Source organism: Podarcis vaucheri, assembly GCF_965113315.1.
Source record: "Podarcis vaucheri genome assembly, chromosome: 10".
Taxonomy (NCBI): Eukaryota; Metazoa; Chordata; class Lepidosauria; order Squamata; family Lacertidae; genus Podarcis; species Podarcis vaucheri.
The window spans coordinates 51,548,018-51,563,866 of NC_138748.1; the positions used below are offsets into that span (position 1 = coordinate 51,548,018).

General features: G+C 43.7%; 1 protein-coding gene across 4 annotated transcripts in view; it reads right to left on the minus strand.

The window, feature by feature from the left end:
• The window catches only part of TBXAS1 (thromboxane A synthase 1), a 207,933-nt gene that overhangs the window by 158,145 nt on the left and 33,939 nt on the right, over nucleotides 1-15,849 (minus strand). For all 4 annotated transcript variants that reach the window (XM_082240544.1, XM_082240547.1, XM_082240545.1 and 1 more), the window contains exon 3: nucleotides 7,513-7,606. In XM_082240544.1, coding sequence (XP_082096670.1) covers nucleotides 7,513-7,606 — 94 coding nt within the window. The remainder of the gene's footprint in view (nucleotides 1-7,512; nucleotides 7,607-15,849) is intronic.

A 15,849-nucleotide genomic window follows, 5' to 3' on the forward strand; every position in this document is an offset into this window, starting at 1 on the left:
GATTTTTTTAATTAAAAAAAACAAGGTTTTATTATTAACATGTGAGAATCATTTGTGTTCTAAACATTGTGGTAATATTTCCCTTCAGCCCAGGCCTTCAAGAGGGCTCTATTTGAGCTATAAACTAGAGAAGGCATATTAAAAAATAAAAAAATGGAAGTCCCAGATGCCCTTTTTGTAGCATCAAAAATATTTCACCTCCAGGTGCATCAGGCTAATTAAACAACTGCCCCATGATCCCCCTTGCCCACAGAGGATTTTGGGAGCACACTCCGTTCACATGAGTAGCCGGTTCATACCAGAATCAGCAGCAGAGCTTGGATCAGCAAACTGTCTTCAGAAATGGCGAGTGCCCCTTGACCTGTTCTGCTCCACGCAATCAGCTCAGCCTAAAGCCTGTGCTGTTGAGCCGGCTGAACGCAGAACCCTCTTTCCACTCCCTCTGTCATGGAAGTTGCACACTTGCCAACATGGAGCTGCTCCCAACATCTCTCCTCCCTCTTCTTCACCTGGCACAGATCCTGCGCAGATGTTAATGAGGCATTTTGAACACTGTTACAGACCTGCTAGGCTTGCTAGTATTTAGAACAGCTACCTCCTTTTCCCACCCCACATAAAAAAAAACAAAACCACAAATTCAGCCACATGAACTACTCAAGATGATCTCAGCTGATTTTGTGATGCCTGAAAGGAACACAGGAAGATGCTTTATGCTGAGTCGGAAAACATTGGTTCGTTTAGCTCAGACTGACAATGGCTCTTCGGGGTTTCAGACTTTTTTAGTCCCATCTGGAAACGCCGAGGATTGAACTTGGGACCTCCAGCATGCAAAGCGTTTGCTCTACCACTGAGCTATGGTCCTTCCCCCTAAGCAAGCATCTACATGACAAGCTCTGGGCAGCCTTTGACAGGCGACGTGGCTCCACACATATTAGACCTGCATTTAGAGACTTCAGCAAGAAGACACATTAGGGACTTGGTTGACAGGGATATGCATTCAAATGGGGCATGAAGAGAAATGAAGTGGAAATAGAAAACATGCACTAATCGAATAATTTGGACCAAAGTGCACTGCATTCTTAATTAGGCTAGCAGGCACTAACTCTGCAGCAGCGCATGTACTTCCCAGATTGTGGCTCAGTGGCAAAGCCAATTTTCCCACCGCCATTCATAGGGTCAGTGTAATTGGGCATTCTGGTCTCTCCCTGTTTTTATACCTTCTTCCAGAAATGAAGTGTCATAAAAGCAAGGCTCCATATTTATGGAGGTCAGGAAGGTGCAAACAAGGAGCATAAGGAGGAGTGATGAAAAATGTAAATAAATCCAAATATGAGAATCTAGCTATGCCTTAATTTACTCTGACCATGAGCTCTTTATTAAAGGGGTGGCCTCTGGAAGAAAGGTCACTCCACCTGTAGTTCCTCCATTATGAAGTACCCTCCTGTCTCCTTTGCTACAAAGATATTCTTCCTACACAGCTCTCCCCTTGCCTGCTGCCACACAGGCTATATTTGAGAAACAATTACCGCATTTTTCCGTGTATAAAACAATGCTTTTTGCTAAAAGAAAATTAGGCAAAAATTGGGTGTTGTCTTATACGTGGATAGTGAATGCAGAGGGGGAACGTGCGATTAATGGCAGCAGCAAGCAAGAGATTGACAGCGGCGATTGGGCAGGTGATTGGTGGCTACGGCAAGGCCTGCTGGCAACTGGCTGTGGCTGCGGCAATAGGCAGGCGATTGGTGGCTGTGTTGAGGCAGGCAGGCGACTGGCAGATGCAGCAAGTCGGAGGGTGGGCTGTTGGTAGCGGTGAGCGGGCAGACAATTAGTGGCTGTGGTGAGGTGTGCGATCGGCAGTGGCAAGCGATTGGCAGTGGCTGTAGTAAACGATCAGCAGTGGCAAGCAGGCGGACAAGCGATAAGCGGAAGTGACCTCCCCCATGCCCCAAAAAGCTAAACAACTTAATTTCTTAATTTTGGGTTTAAAAAAATAGGGGTCACCTTATACATAGGGGCGTCTTATACACGGAAAAATAGGGTAATAGACTGGTATTGGTATAACAGCAAGGAAAGCAAGTCTGGTATTTATACGTCAAAAAAGTGTGTGCATTTGTGGTCTACAGGGCTTATAAGACTTGGAATTTCTTACCCGTTAAATAAAACAGGATGGGGAAACGGTGGCATCCCATATGTTGGCTGGACTCCATCTCCCAGCAACCAAAGCCAGTGTGGCCAGAGTCATGGATGCTGGGACCTGGTCTCCAGCAACATGTGGAGGGTTGCAGATATTCCACCACAACTATGGAAGATCAGACTTGACCCTGCAGGCAACTCTCCATTTGTGCACATTCAAGCCATGTGCGACCACACACGCGCGCATATCACCGCAAACCCGCAAGTGGCACAAATGCAGCAAAATGGCATGAAAACAGTGCCTAGCAATCCCACAAGCCTTTGCAAGTGCAATCCCAGGAGCCTTTGCACCGACCATTGAGTCCTGTGGAGAGTTGGGAGCTTGAGCAAGGAGCTTTGGAGGGAGCAATTGTGGTGGAGTTTGGCAGATCTGGTAAGTGATGCTGGGTCTTTTTAAGGGGTTTCCAAGGGTTTCCAGAGGTTTAGAGGATGTTTGCAGGCTTTTTCAATAGTGTTCCTGATATATGTGATTCATAGGAGCCGTCTCCTAGGGGCCCAGGTCCCTTCAGCCCACAGAATAAAATATTTGAGCCCCCACTTTATTCAAGTTGGCATCCCTGACGCAATTTCACTTAAAAGCACAGCGCCTCAGAATGTAACCCCTGAGTAAATGGGGAGTTGCATGTATTGCATTATTGTAGCTTTTACTATTCTGCTTACGTTTTGCAAGTTGAGCACATGTTTTAAGGGAGAAGGGTGCAGCTGATGGGAAAGAGAGAGACCCCAGAAAGCCACTGCCAGCCACAATAGACAATGGTGCACATACAGTTAGCCGGTATGCACAAAATGTCTTGCCGCAGCACACAGAGGCAGTTCCTACATGTTTCCACATGTCAGTCTTCTAATTCTAGTGGGAAGTGGTGCTCAGTCTCCTGTCCCTCAAAGCTAGTGGCAGCAACTTCAGTAAAACTGGGAGCACCCAGCTTAGCAGCACTTCTTGCAATAAAATCCTAATGAAAATAAATTGATACGTATTTTCCCATATGCCGAGGAGCATATGGTTAATGCGTTTAGACATCACTAACAAAGTTAAGTCACAGCTAAATTTGTTGGCTTCCGGATAAAGACTGTTCTCTACAGCAAACCAGAGCTGACAGTAATTTTAACTCCACAGCAGCTTTCTTTCTTTCTTTTTTTTAAAGTATCCAATTTTTAAAAAATGTGTTCCCGACTTACGTAGCAAGTTTCACAAGTACAGTCAGGGCAATTTGGTGCAGGTGTTTAGTCATCCTTTGGAAATGCATTTACAGTGCACGCTTCATTAACCTCCTGATGACGAGCGCTGCTGTTGTTTGAGGTTTGGCCATCACAAAAAAATGAATGAAAACTGACAGTACAGAGCCCTCTCTGTGCATTATGCACAAAAGGAGAGGAAGTGAGTGGAGGGGCTCAGGAGCTTTGGGCACCACCCACCTGGCACACAGCTTTCCGCCCCCAACCCTCTTCCCACTGTTCATGCCTTAGTGTGTTAGCATGGCCATCGGAGATGCTGGAGAAACATTTGTACATCTGGAGCCATCCTCCAGCCATCGGAGATGCTGGAGAAACGCTTTGTACATCCATTCTGGAACCTTGCACAACCAGGGCTTCAGAACTGGGGAAGCCTCTGCACAGAGGTAAATGTGTAAATGCATGGAGGCTTCCCCATCTCAGGCAGCCCCACCAGCATATGGTAGGGCTGGGGGGAAGCCATGGGGACTTCTGCCACTGCCCCCCAACCTGCCTCAACTTCCCTCTTTGACTGAGTAACGCATGAAGAGGGCTTTGAGAAAGATTACTCTCAAAGTATGGGCTGAGAACAAGATAGCTCAGTTGGTAGAGCATGAGACTCTTACTCTTAGGGTTGTGAGTTAGAGCCCCACATCAGGCAGAAAGATTCCTGCATTGCAGATGGTTGGACGGACTAGACGATCCTCGTGGTCCCTTCCAATTCTGTGATGCTATGGTTCTGACACAATTTCATAATCTTAGCTTGAGAATGCATAAGGTTGATGTTTCAATTATTAAATCAATATGCTAATGCTGTAACTGCATATACAGTGGTACCTCAAGTTACATAGGCTTCAGGTTACATACGCTTCAGGTTACAGACTCTGCTAACCCAGAAATAGTGCTTCAGGTTAAGAACTTTGTTTCAGGATGAGAATAGAAATCATGCTCCACGGCGCAGCAACAGCAGGAGGCCCCATTAGCTAAAGTGGTGCTTCAGGTTAAGAACAGTTTCAGGTTAAGAACGGACCTCTGGAACGAATTAAGTACTTAACCCGAGGTACCACTGTATACTCTGTGTGAATTGCCCAAAGGACCTTGTCAACAAATGTTAGTTATATATAACTATATATGACTCTCTCTCTCTCTATACATACATACATACATACATACATACATACACACATATACATACATACACACACACACACACACACACACACAGAGAGAGAGAGAGAGGTTTTTTGAAATCTGTGTCTCTATAAGAAAATGGATTTGCATGTGAAAGTATCAGCCTCACAAGTCAGTTGGGAATAAACATAATAAGTATGGGTAATTGCACTTTGCTTTATGAAATTATACTGCCTGAAATACTGTTGCCTGTTTTCCCATTCTCACAGTCCCCCCCCCCTTGCGAAGAATTTGGGGTTTGAAAGTGTGAAGCACCCTCATTTTCAAGACAATTAGAAATGGTCTTTTGCAGGGTTGCATCCCCTGGTTGAATTTGTTTTCACAAATGGATCTCCACTGTCAAACCAATGGTGGGGCATTCAGATTTCTCTACATATTGCTAAAATGTAGATATATAGCAGATTAACTCTTGAAACACAGTTTCCACACTCGTTTTCCAGCCAAGCCAGCCAAGAATATTGTTAGAACTGAGATACATTCTCCTACCCTATGTATCAATTAGAAGCAGTATTTTTTTATATTGTGAATATATATGACAATGAAGCGAGAATGCCTTGCCTAGTGCAGCCGACGGTTCACACAATTTTGCAAAGGTTTCAGTATGAGCCTTTTGTACAGGCCTTTGTCCAAATGGGGGAACCAATGGATTTGTTGTTTTTAACTGAGCCGCTGCTTCCTTTTTTCCCCAGTCTGTGTAAATACCAGACAAGGGCCATGTTAAGTGCTCTCCCCTCAATTTCCATTCCGTTTGTCTCTCCCAAAGCAACACAACGCAAGCCTTTTACTATCTCTGCAAGCCGTAATTAAAACGAGGGCCGCAGACAATATACCTTCAGCTCATCGTTTGTCTCTTCACAGACCTATTCAGTTTATGGTTTCCAGTTTCTACAGCTCCTGTCTCTCAAACCTGGGAGAATCAGAGTTCTAGTTCCAAAATTACACCAGGGTTGATTTCAAGCCACTCCATGCACTTAGCAGTTTGTTTTCCTTTACTTGCTTATCAGAGGGTGGGGGGGCGGGGGGTTGGCAGTTGCGGGGTGAGGAATGAGTCGCCTTTTCTGTGTCTCCCCCACCCACTGCCACTTTGCCGCCTCCACCCTCCCAATGGCTATAAAACAGCTCAACCCAGCCAGACCAAAATCTAAATTGAGACAAAGCTCCCCGCTCTTCCACCCCTCCCTCCAACGCAGCCCCCATTTTCCATTCAGCAGAAGTGGGCCACTCGGAGGCAGCAGCCCAGGAGCTACAAGTAGGCCAGACGAGAATAAACAGCGCAAACAAAGAATATCCTGTCCACTCCGAGAGAGGCTGAAGAAAGAGTGATGTCTCCATTAAAATTCAAGGCAGGGAAGCAGCACGCAGCCTGTCAGCAGCCTAGCTAATAAAATGAAATAAAAAGGCGAGGGGGAGGGGGAAAGTTTGCAGTGGAGAATGAAGGAAAACATAGGGTAAGGTGCAGGTGCAGACAGAGCCACAAAAGCCAGGCACTTCACACTTTTAAGGTTTTCCTCCTTAAGTGAAAAGGAACAAAGGGCAAATCCAAACAATTCTCATTAAGGTTTGTATTTCCCCCTCCTCCTCCAAGGAGCTCAGGAGGGCCTTCTTGGTAGTGGCACCCTCCCTAATGGAAAGCCCTCCCTTCAGATGTCAAGGAGAGAAAGAATTACACAACTTTTAGAAGACATCTGAAGGCGGCCAGTATTGGGAGGTTTTCTGTGTTTGATGTTTTTAATTATGTTTTTAGATCTGCTGTGAGCCACCCAGAGTGGCTGGGGAAACCCAGACAGATGGGCAGGGTATAAATAATAATATTTAATTTTATTTATTTATTTATTATTGTTATTGTTGTGATTATTATTACTACTACTACTACTACTACTGATGATACACATGCCCTTCCTGCTCCAAAGAACACAACAGCTCTGTGAGGTAGGTTGAACTGCTTACCCCGTGAGCTTCAAGACAGATGGAAGACTGAACCTAAGCCTCCCCAGTTTAAATCCAACATCTCATCCACTCAGCTACAGAGAACAGAGGTATACAATGGATGCATACAGATTGCTGCTAATGCCATGTGCGCTCACCTTCAAGCACCAGTGATAGAAGTGCACTGGAGGTGGAATAATTAGTAATGTGTACACATTACTTAGGACGCGGGTGGCGCTGTGGTCTAAACCACTAAGCCTCTTGGGCTTTCAGATCAGAACGTCAGCGGTTCAAACCCCAGCAACAGACTGAGTTCCCGTTGCTCGGTCACAGCTCCTGCCAACCCAGCAATTCGAAAGCACGCCAAAAAAAGTGCAAGTAGGTAAATAGGTACTGCCCCAGCGTGAAGGTAAATGGCGTTTCGGTGCGCTGCTCTGGTTTTGCTGTTCCATTGCGCCAGAAGCAGCTTAGCCATGCTGGCCACAACCTGGAAAAACTGTCTGCGGACAAACGCTGGCTCCCTCGGCCTGTAAAGTGAGATGAGCACCGCAACCCCAGAGTCGTCTGCGACTGGACTTAAATGTCAGGGGTCCTTTACCTTTTACACATTACTTGAGGCTAAGATCCACAAGTAGTAATGATGACCTGTGTGGGATTGTAGAAATTGGGCTTCTTACCTCTGAAAGGCCTGTCCAGAGGGAACCAATTTGGTTCGCAACACTGGGAACATACATCTTGCAGACTCTCCCATCTTTGTGCAACTATAGTAGAGAATAGTTAGAATCTCCAAAAGAAACTAATTTCTGGGATTTTTATGGTTTTCACCAGATTCTGCTTCAACAAGCAAGGTTACTGTGAACTTAAAAACATGGAACCCCTCCCGCGCATGGATTTATGTTGCATTCAACTGTGAAATGCAAAAAGGAAAATGGCAGGAAGCCGGTAGAAACAGAAATCCAGAAAGAGGCACTGGATCTAGAGAGTGTGTCTTACCTCTCGAAAGTACAAAAGGTTCCCGATGAAAGGCAAAGGTGGAGGGTGGCGGATGCCCACTTTCTCCAGCCTGGAGAAGCCAGAGGTGGAATACCTGCAAAACAAGGAAGGTAATGAGGTTTGCAACAAGCCTCACTTTCAGATTTAATGGATGAAAAGTCTCATGACTAAAAGGAAGAGAGCCCTGGAACCTAAGGAGCATAACCGGAGTGTAAAATCTCCTTCCCCTGGATGTTTGCAGTATGAGACTGGACAGGCACCCCTTGGAGACATTACTGGATTCTGATTCCCAGTCATGGAATATCAAGAAAAGGCGGCTGGTGACCAAACAGAGGCAAGGCACTCAGGTTGCAGATACACCTGATAAAATCAGATTCCCACACCTCCAGCAATCTTAGAGATCACTCAGACCCTGTTTGTGGCTTTGATTAATGATTTACACACAGTGATCAATTGGGAGGGGAGGATAGGATTATTGATTCTATTGTATCATTCCATTGCCTTTGATTGTGTTCATGAGCCATCTGCAACTTAAGTGCAGGATCTGATAATTATTAAGAGAACTGCTCTGCAAAGGGTCAGCCTATTGCTAGCAGGGAGATATCAGGAGGCAATGATGGGCTCCTGTCCTGTCCCCTATAGGCACGGAATCCAGAACCATCATTTTACTGATTATACTTAGACATCATGAGTTCAGAAAATCAAAATAGTTAGAAAATATTCTCCTATTTTACAACAAGAATATCCCCTTTCCTCCCTCATAGTTTCCAATTAGCAGAAAGTTTACCTTTGCATTAGTCACAATTATTTCAGATTTATAGGCCTAGTGGACACCTAAACTGAAACCATAATTTTTTGTCTCAAGAAAACCAATAGCCACCAGACAGCAATGATGATTTGGCAATTCATAGGCTAGATCTCATGCCAAAACCTTCAGAAATAAGGATATACAGTTTCCGACACACGTACACACTACAGATACCATTACTTCTTTTCAGGAGGTCAGAGATAAGGAGGTCAACATTCACGAAGTCTTCCTTCTTCTAAACTAACCAATTTTGTGTGTGTTTTAATTAATGTATTGTCAACTACTGGAGCCCTTGTGACAGGGGATGTTAAAAATGTAGGTATTATTTATTCATTTTATATGGCGCCAGAAATGTACTAGGTGCTAAATAATAAAGTCTAAAAATAGATTTTCGCACATCTTCCAGTCTTTGACAGAGGAAAACAGGTACAGTACACTTGCTGTATATATTAAGTGAAACAGTGAAGCAATAAGCAGTGTGGTGGGTGAGCGAAGAAAAAGGAGCTGGTGACAACCCCCCACCCAGGAATTTGCAGGCTGTTAACATCTAACTACACCTTACTTGCACAATGTAGAAACCACATCTGAAGTTAAGACTTCTAAACTTCTGCTTATTTTTACTGAAACAGATCTTATTCTTCAAATATTTAAAGGAACTTCGGGAATGTTAAAAATGTTGTATGCACTAGAAAAGTCGGAGGCTTCTGTTCTCAAGAATTATACAGTCTTGTGCCAGGCAAATCAGTACGATTTCTTATTTATTTTAAAACTGCCCTTTCATTATCGTGTTCCAGAGCAGTTTACAGAACATAATAAAACAACAAATGCAAGCAAAGCCACAGTAGAAGAAGTTATCATTTCACTAAAAGCTTGTTATTAAGATCAGCAAAAGTTTGGTTGAACGCGTAAGTATTTAACAGATGCCGAAACACAATGGATGCTGGTGCTGGCTGTACTTTACAGAGGAAATCTTCCATATTAGAAACAAGGACCACATTCATGTCATACATTTAAAGCACCATGATCCCACTTTAAACAATAATGGTGGCTTCCTCCAAATAATTCTGGGAGCTGCAGTTTATTAAGGGTGCTGTTAGGAGAGCCCTTATTCCATTTGTAGAGATACAATTCCTGTACTTACATACCTGGGAAGAAGTATTGACTGTTAAACCACTCTGAGAACTGTAAAGGTAAAGGGACCACTGACCATTAGGTCCATTCGTGACCGACTCTGGGGTTGCACACTCATCTCGCTCTATAGGCCGAGGGAGCCGGCGTTTGTCCGCCGACAGCTTCCGGGTCATGTGGCCAGCATGACTAAGCCGAGATGAAGTGCGTGCAGGGTGATGTTGCCTTTGCTTTTTGTCACATTAATGAGGAAGAAGTAGGGAAACAGAGATGAAGTAACACCAATGAGTTAAGGCCACAGTTGTAGGCTATGCAAATATAAAGTTTATGTGACTGACTAGGAATCTATGGCAAAACCAGCCAGATAGCCTCTACCTCCCAGAATCCCAGTTTAATAGCTAAAACGTTTAAATGTTCATTTTCCACCCTTATAATTTTTGGGTGTGTTATTTGTTTTGCTACGCATGCCTTTGCTTTAGTAAGGAACAGATGAAAGTTGTTATGTATTGAGAGAGGTGGTGCAATTCTTCTTCTTTTTTTAAGCTTAAAATGCAATTTCACCAAGCAGTATAAAATTTCATAACATTTTTTCATCATGTAATTACATGCCTTAATTATGTAATTTGACATCTTAATTGCATAATTAAAAGGACATGATGTTTCAGCTTAATTAGACATCCTAATTATTATGCAAGTTCATATGCGCACATTGCAATCCTCTTTGCAAATGCAGATAGACAGATCTTCAGCCATTTTCCTAGATGTCAATAGGATGAATACATTCTGAACTGAATATATAAAGATGCACATATAAATGGAAGGAAGCACCTGTCCCATAGTAGTATTAGTATTATTTACATCATAATGATTAGAGCGGGCTGCACTCTTCCATCCCTTACACACGGCAGTGGCATCACTTGGCAAAGGCAAATCCCACTTCAACACACCTGGATAAGGAACAGTGCAGTCCCAACAGCAAATCTTAAACTGCTCAAGGAGCCATATTAAGATATTATTTGTACATTCTTCTCTTGCTCGCACATATACGCTCAGGGACACATGCAGACTCACTCATGCATTTGCAAGCCAGCATGCGCACGCCACCGTGCTTTTATATATACACATGTATACTATGCTTCTTTAACTCCTTTAAAAACTTTATCAGCCTCCTTTCCTGCACTGAAGGCTCCTCTCACTGCTCACAGCCAAAGGCCTTTGCAAAAATCAAGCCTAATTCTAGTTTCTTCCCCACCCTCCTGCCCACTGAGTCCTACAAGGGCAACACTGAAATTGAGAAAAAGGGAGCTGACAGGTATTGCCGCCCATTGAACTGAAGGTAAGCAGAAAGGCAAGCTGGCAAGGACTGGCTGTGAGCAGGCTATGGTTGATAGAGCAATGCCGCCTTCACCCTGATGAACCAGATTGTATTGATACATATAACACCAGCATAAACTTCCCTACACATCTGTTCACGCTATTCCCCTCTTGCACAGGAACTACTCATTTAAAATATCTTACAGCTTTTCGAAAAACCAGTGTTCTCTATGTTTGCAACATCGCAGCAGCGGACCTCCATTTTCCCAAAAGTTACTGGATTAGCCTTACTTCGTATCCTCTCACATAACACTATCACTGTATGGCCCATAGTACCAAGCAAGATTCTCCTCTTCTTGGAAAAGCATTACTTTGAATGAAACGGCTCCAGCCCTGTTCCCTCTCATACTAAACAACTGATAGAACAAGGCATGTGAACCCCTTATCTAAAACATGATGGAGAATGTCTATTGCTTTCGGTTTCCTTATTTTTGGAGCACAGAGCTCAGTATGCTTTACATCAACCTAACAGTGAAAGAATGCTGATAGCCTAGTCCTCCATCACTCTCGCCCATTAATCTGTTTTCCACGCTGCTTTTGAAAGACATGGTGCATTTCCAGGAAGGACACCAGGGCCTGAAGATCAGAGAATCTGCTGGGGTTTAAAAACCATCCAATCTGACCCCTCCACACGCTTCAACTGTCCCTATATTTGGGGTTTTTAAAAAACCGTTGGTAGTGTGTGCAGTGCACACTGGCACTGCCATTCTCGCCATGACTGCCCCCCGAGTCTCTAGAAGTTCAACATCTAAGCAATGGGCAGCTGCTTCTTGACTCTAGTGTACAGGCGTGCATGTGCACAAACAAAAAGGCGCGACACGCCTCCTCCAGGTGTGGTGGTAATGCAAGGAGGATGGAGCGAAGCTGTGCCTCCTGACTCCACAGCATGGTGCAGTCCTGTCCCCAACATCTGTCACATTAGATATTGCTGACCCTTTCCAGGCAGCCACACTCAATGCCAACAGGGGCACGATGTTGGGGGAGCAGCAGGGTTGAGGGGGAAAGCGCTTATTTCTAAAATGCCTTTAAACAAAACAGTAACCATTCTCTTCTTGAATTGTGGTGCCCAGAATTGTACTCCAGGCATGGTCTGGCCAAGAGAGAATATAACGGCACACTGAGAACCAGTGTGGTGTAGTGGTTAAGAGCGGTAGTCTCGTAATCTGGGGAACCGGGTTCGCGTCTCCGCTCCTCCACATGCAGCTGCTGGGTGACCTTGGGCCAGTCACACTTCTGTGAAGTCTCTCAGCCCCACTCACCTCACAGAGTGTTTGTTGTGGGGGAGGAAGGGAAAGGAGAATGTTAGCCGCTTTGAGACTCCTTAAAGGGAGTGAAAGGCGGGATATCAAATCCGAACTCCTCCTCTTCCTCTTCTTCTTCTTCTTCTTCTCTGACTTCCCTTGATCTGGACACTATACTTCTGTTGATGCAGCCTAGAATAGCATTAGCTTTTTTTTTTGCTGCTGCTGCATCACACTCTTGACTCGTGTTAAGCTTATGGTTTACTAAGACCCCTAGATCCTTTTCACATACAGTGGTGCCTCGCAAGACGAAAATAATCCGTTCCGTGAGTCTCTTCATCTAGCGGTTTTTTCGTCTTGCGAAGCAACCCTATTAGCGGCTTAGCGGATTAGCTCTATTAGCTGTTTAGCGGATTAGAAAAAGGGGGGGAAGCGAAAAAAATCAGAACACTCGCAAGACATTTTCGTCTTGCGAAGCAAGCCCATAGGGAAATTCATCTTGCGAAGCAGCTCAAAAACGGAAAACCCTTTCGTCTAGCGGGTTTTCCGTCTTGCGAGGCATTCGTCTTGCGGGGCACCACTGTATGCTACCGGCAAGCCAGTTGTCCCCTGTCTTATATTTGTGCAGTTTTTGTCCCTGTTGAAATTCATTTTGTTAGCTTGGGCCCAGTCCTCCAATCTGTTACGGTCATTTTGAATCCCGATTCTGTCTTCTGAGACATTAGCTACGCCTCCTAGATAAAAGTTATGATAAAAGGCTGAAATATATTATCCAAAGAGCTTTTGACAGTGGCATAACTGTAAGAAAAATTTATTGATTAGTTACAATCCTATGCACACTTTTCTATGCACAGAACACCACAGAACTTAATTCTGTGTATATGTGAACAGGGTCAAACCACTAGATTAAAATCTTGTCCAATATTATTCTGCTATATTGAGAAAGTGTAGAGATCTTAGATTTTAAACTCCTGTTTCACAGTATAAGATTCCACTTTTGACTTACTATGTTTCATAATAGTACCATTATCTGGGTCCGCATGCCAGAGGGAAGAGCAATTTTGGATAATATAGGACAGGATGCACTTCATAAATAGCTAAACAGGAAATTGTTAATGGTTTTTGCGGTTATAATTATTTGGGTGGGGGGGTTGTACACTGGAGGCTGTAAATAAAATGGTGTTTATTGAAACATGATTTGAGAAGTTGTTTTGACCAGTTGTAAACCAATTCTGTTCTTTGCTATTCATACGAATTTATCACAGGGTCTATTTAATTTAAGTAAAGGATTTGAAACAGCATCTGAAGCCCTATCAGAGTGAATGACTTCACTATAGCCTCATGTATGGGGAGAGAGACGTTTATTTTTATTTTTAATGATACCAAGCAGGAAAAATGAAGACACACATCAGAATGTTACCCTTTCCCCACAAACCTTTCCTCATAATGGAAATCAGGAATTTTCACTGAGGAGGGAAACATCCAAGATAGTGTTCACGGAAGCGCTTTCCTCCTAAAGGGCTGATAAAAAGAGGTTTTTCGTTGTCAGTTGTGGCTGCTGGCATATTGGCAAGTGCAAGGCTGAGCCATCTCTCACTTATGCACACCTGGTTTATGAAAGAGAACAACAAACAGGAGAGATGACTCAGTAGCACTTATGAAACACACACATTCGTCATCTGAACTGGCTGCTGTTCCCATTGTTTTCTTAGCAGGCTGCAGCTGGCGATGATAAACCAGGACAAAAGGGTAATTGGCTATAGCTCTGTTAGATTACCAATGTTGGGAGATAAAATATCTTCTGCCAGGCCACTGAACTGGCAAAGGATAATGGGCAGTTGCAATGTCAAGATTTCCTACTCTTAACAGCCACTGTTGATTATATTTATAACTTGTCCCTCCCTTAGGGGACAAAGAGGGGGTGTCCTGCCCAGGTATGCATCAGTTACAGATGACCCTGCATAAGACTCCCTGCAGACACAAAACTAGCCCACCAGGAATATCCAAAGTGGTACCCCCTAGCTGCAGCCAGGATATTATTTAATTTAGTTATATTTACATACTTTATATCCCAAGTGGACCTGCTGCAAAAAGAGCTTTTAAGCTCTCCACCTTGCCTAGATTTATCGCGTGCATTTGAATCAGCCTGTCTTCAATTGTTTATGGTTGAAATTGTGCTAGTTAAATGTGCGTAAGACACAATCATGCTGCATTACATTTCATGTGATATGTAAACATTCCCTGTTGTCTGAGGTCTGTTACTCCAGTTACATCTTACAGTGGGTTTATGACCATATAAATAAATCTGCTCTGACCGACCAAAATATGAATAAGCAACCATTGCTCAGGGCGGCATGAGTGCCACCCAGCAAAAGACCACTGGTTAATTTATAAAACCAGGGAAGGAGGTAATGACACCATAGATGACCTGAAATCCATATTCTTTAGAGCCAACTTATGCATGTGGGTTGTGGAGTAGTAACTTTGCAGGCTATGCTCAAGCTCTGTGAATCTGAAGAACAGTCACAACATATAACGCAACAGGCTGCTTAACATAAAACAGTGCAGAAGCTTCACCCTGTAGATGAAGCAGTTGCAGCTAATCTTCAGAGAAGATTTGCACGGTCTATATTTATCCAGGGTTAAGAACAAAACCCTTCAGGCTAACAAGTCAGCAGTACAGCTACTACCCCTTAAATCTTTCAGATCCACAGGACAGCTTAAACAAGCACCTGGTTATGTAGTGCTGACTTGATGCTTTCATGCTCGGATTAAAAGTAGCCCCTCCCAACATTTGAGAAGCTCCAGGTTTTTCAGGTGAGAATTACAGGTGCGTGGGGGAGAATCTCAGCAGGTAACCAGTGTTACTTCTTTCTTCACTCCCCTTTTACATTCTTGTGCCCCTAGAACAACGTCAATTCTTCAAGTTTAAATACCACGTACATTTAAATTACTTCAAAGGTGTCCCAGCGCCCTTTGTGCAGTTTTCTTTTTATAACAATCCTTGCAATCTTGAATAATACACAGAAATTCCTCAGTGTTCAGTTCTGTGGTCAGATTAATAGAGCTGGGTGCTGTGGTCAGTTGGGGTCCTTCGCTGTTATGTAATTAATCAAATGCTCCTTTTTCTGGAAAGTAGGTATACAGAGAGCCAACTTTCAGGCTTCCTTAAAAACTCCCCAGAGCTCATAACATTTTGGGGGTCTATAAACAGGGGTCAGGATTCAAGGTCTGCATAACAAAGGGCAAAATGGGTCTTTACCAGGAGTGTCCCCATTTAAGCAAGACTAGTTTTAGTCTTGCTTTAAATGTACTTTTTGTGTTTTCCAATTGTTTTTAATGAGCTCATGTGCAAATCACAATGAGATCATAGCTTAGAAGGCAATTGTAGAAACAACTATAACAACTAAATATAGGGTGGCTGTGTATCCTATTTTATAGACAGTCATCTTTTGAACGAGTCCTTTGTCTGAAGGGCTGTCCATTCCAAGCCTGGTTTAAAGATAAAGAACGGGCCGTGAAACCACAAAACAGGCAAGCAAGTCATTGATTACTGTCTTTCAATGCTATGGTGAGCTGTACTGTATTTCTCAGTTTGCATCAAAACATAAATTTGCAGATGACTGTCCTCTTTTCGCCCTTTTTGATGATACATTCCCCCTCTCTTTTCAGCAAAATGCTGCAAGGGTAATGCAGGAGGGTATAGACTTTAGGGGAATGTTCAAATGCACTCCCCAGTGCTATGAGCTCTTTCCACAGGGAGGCAGCTCCAGTCACTATAATTCT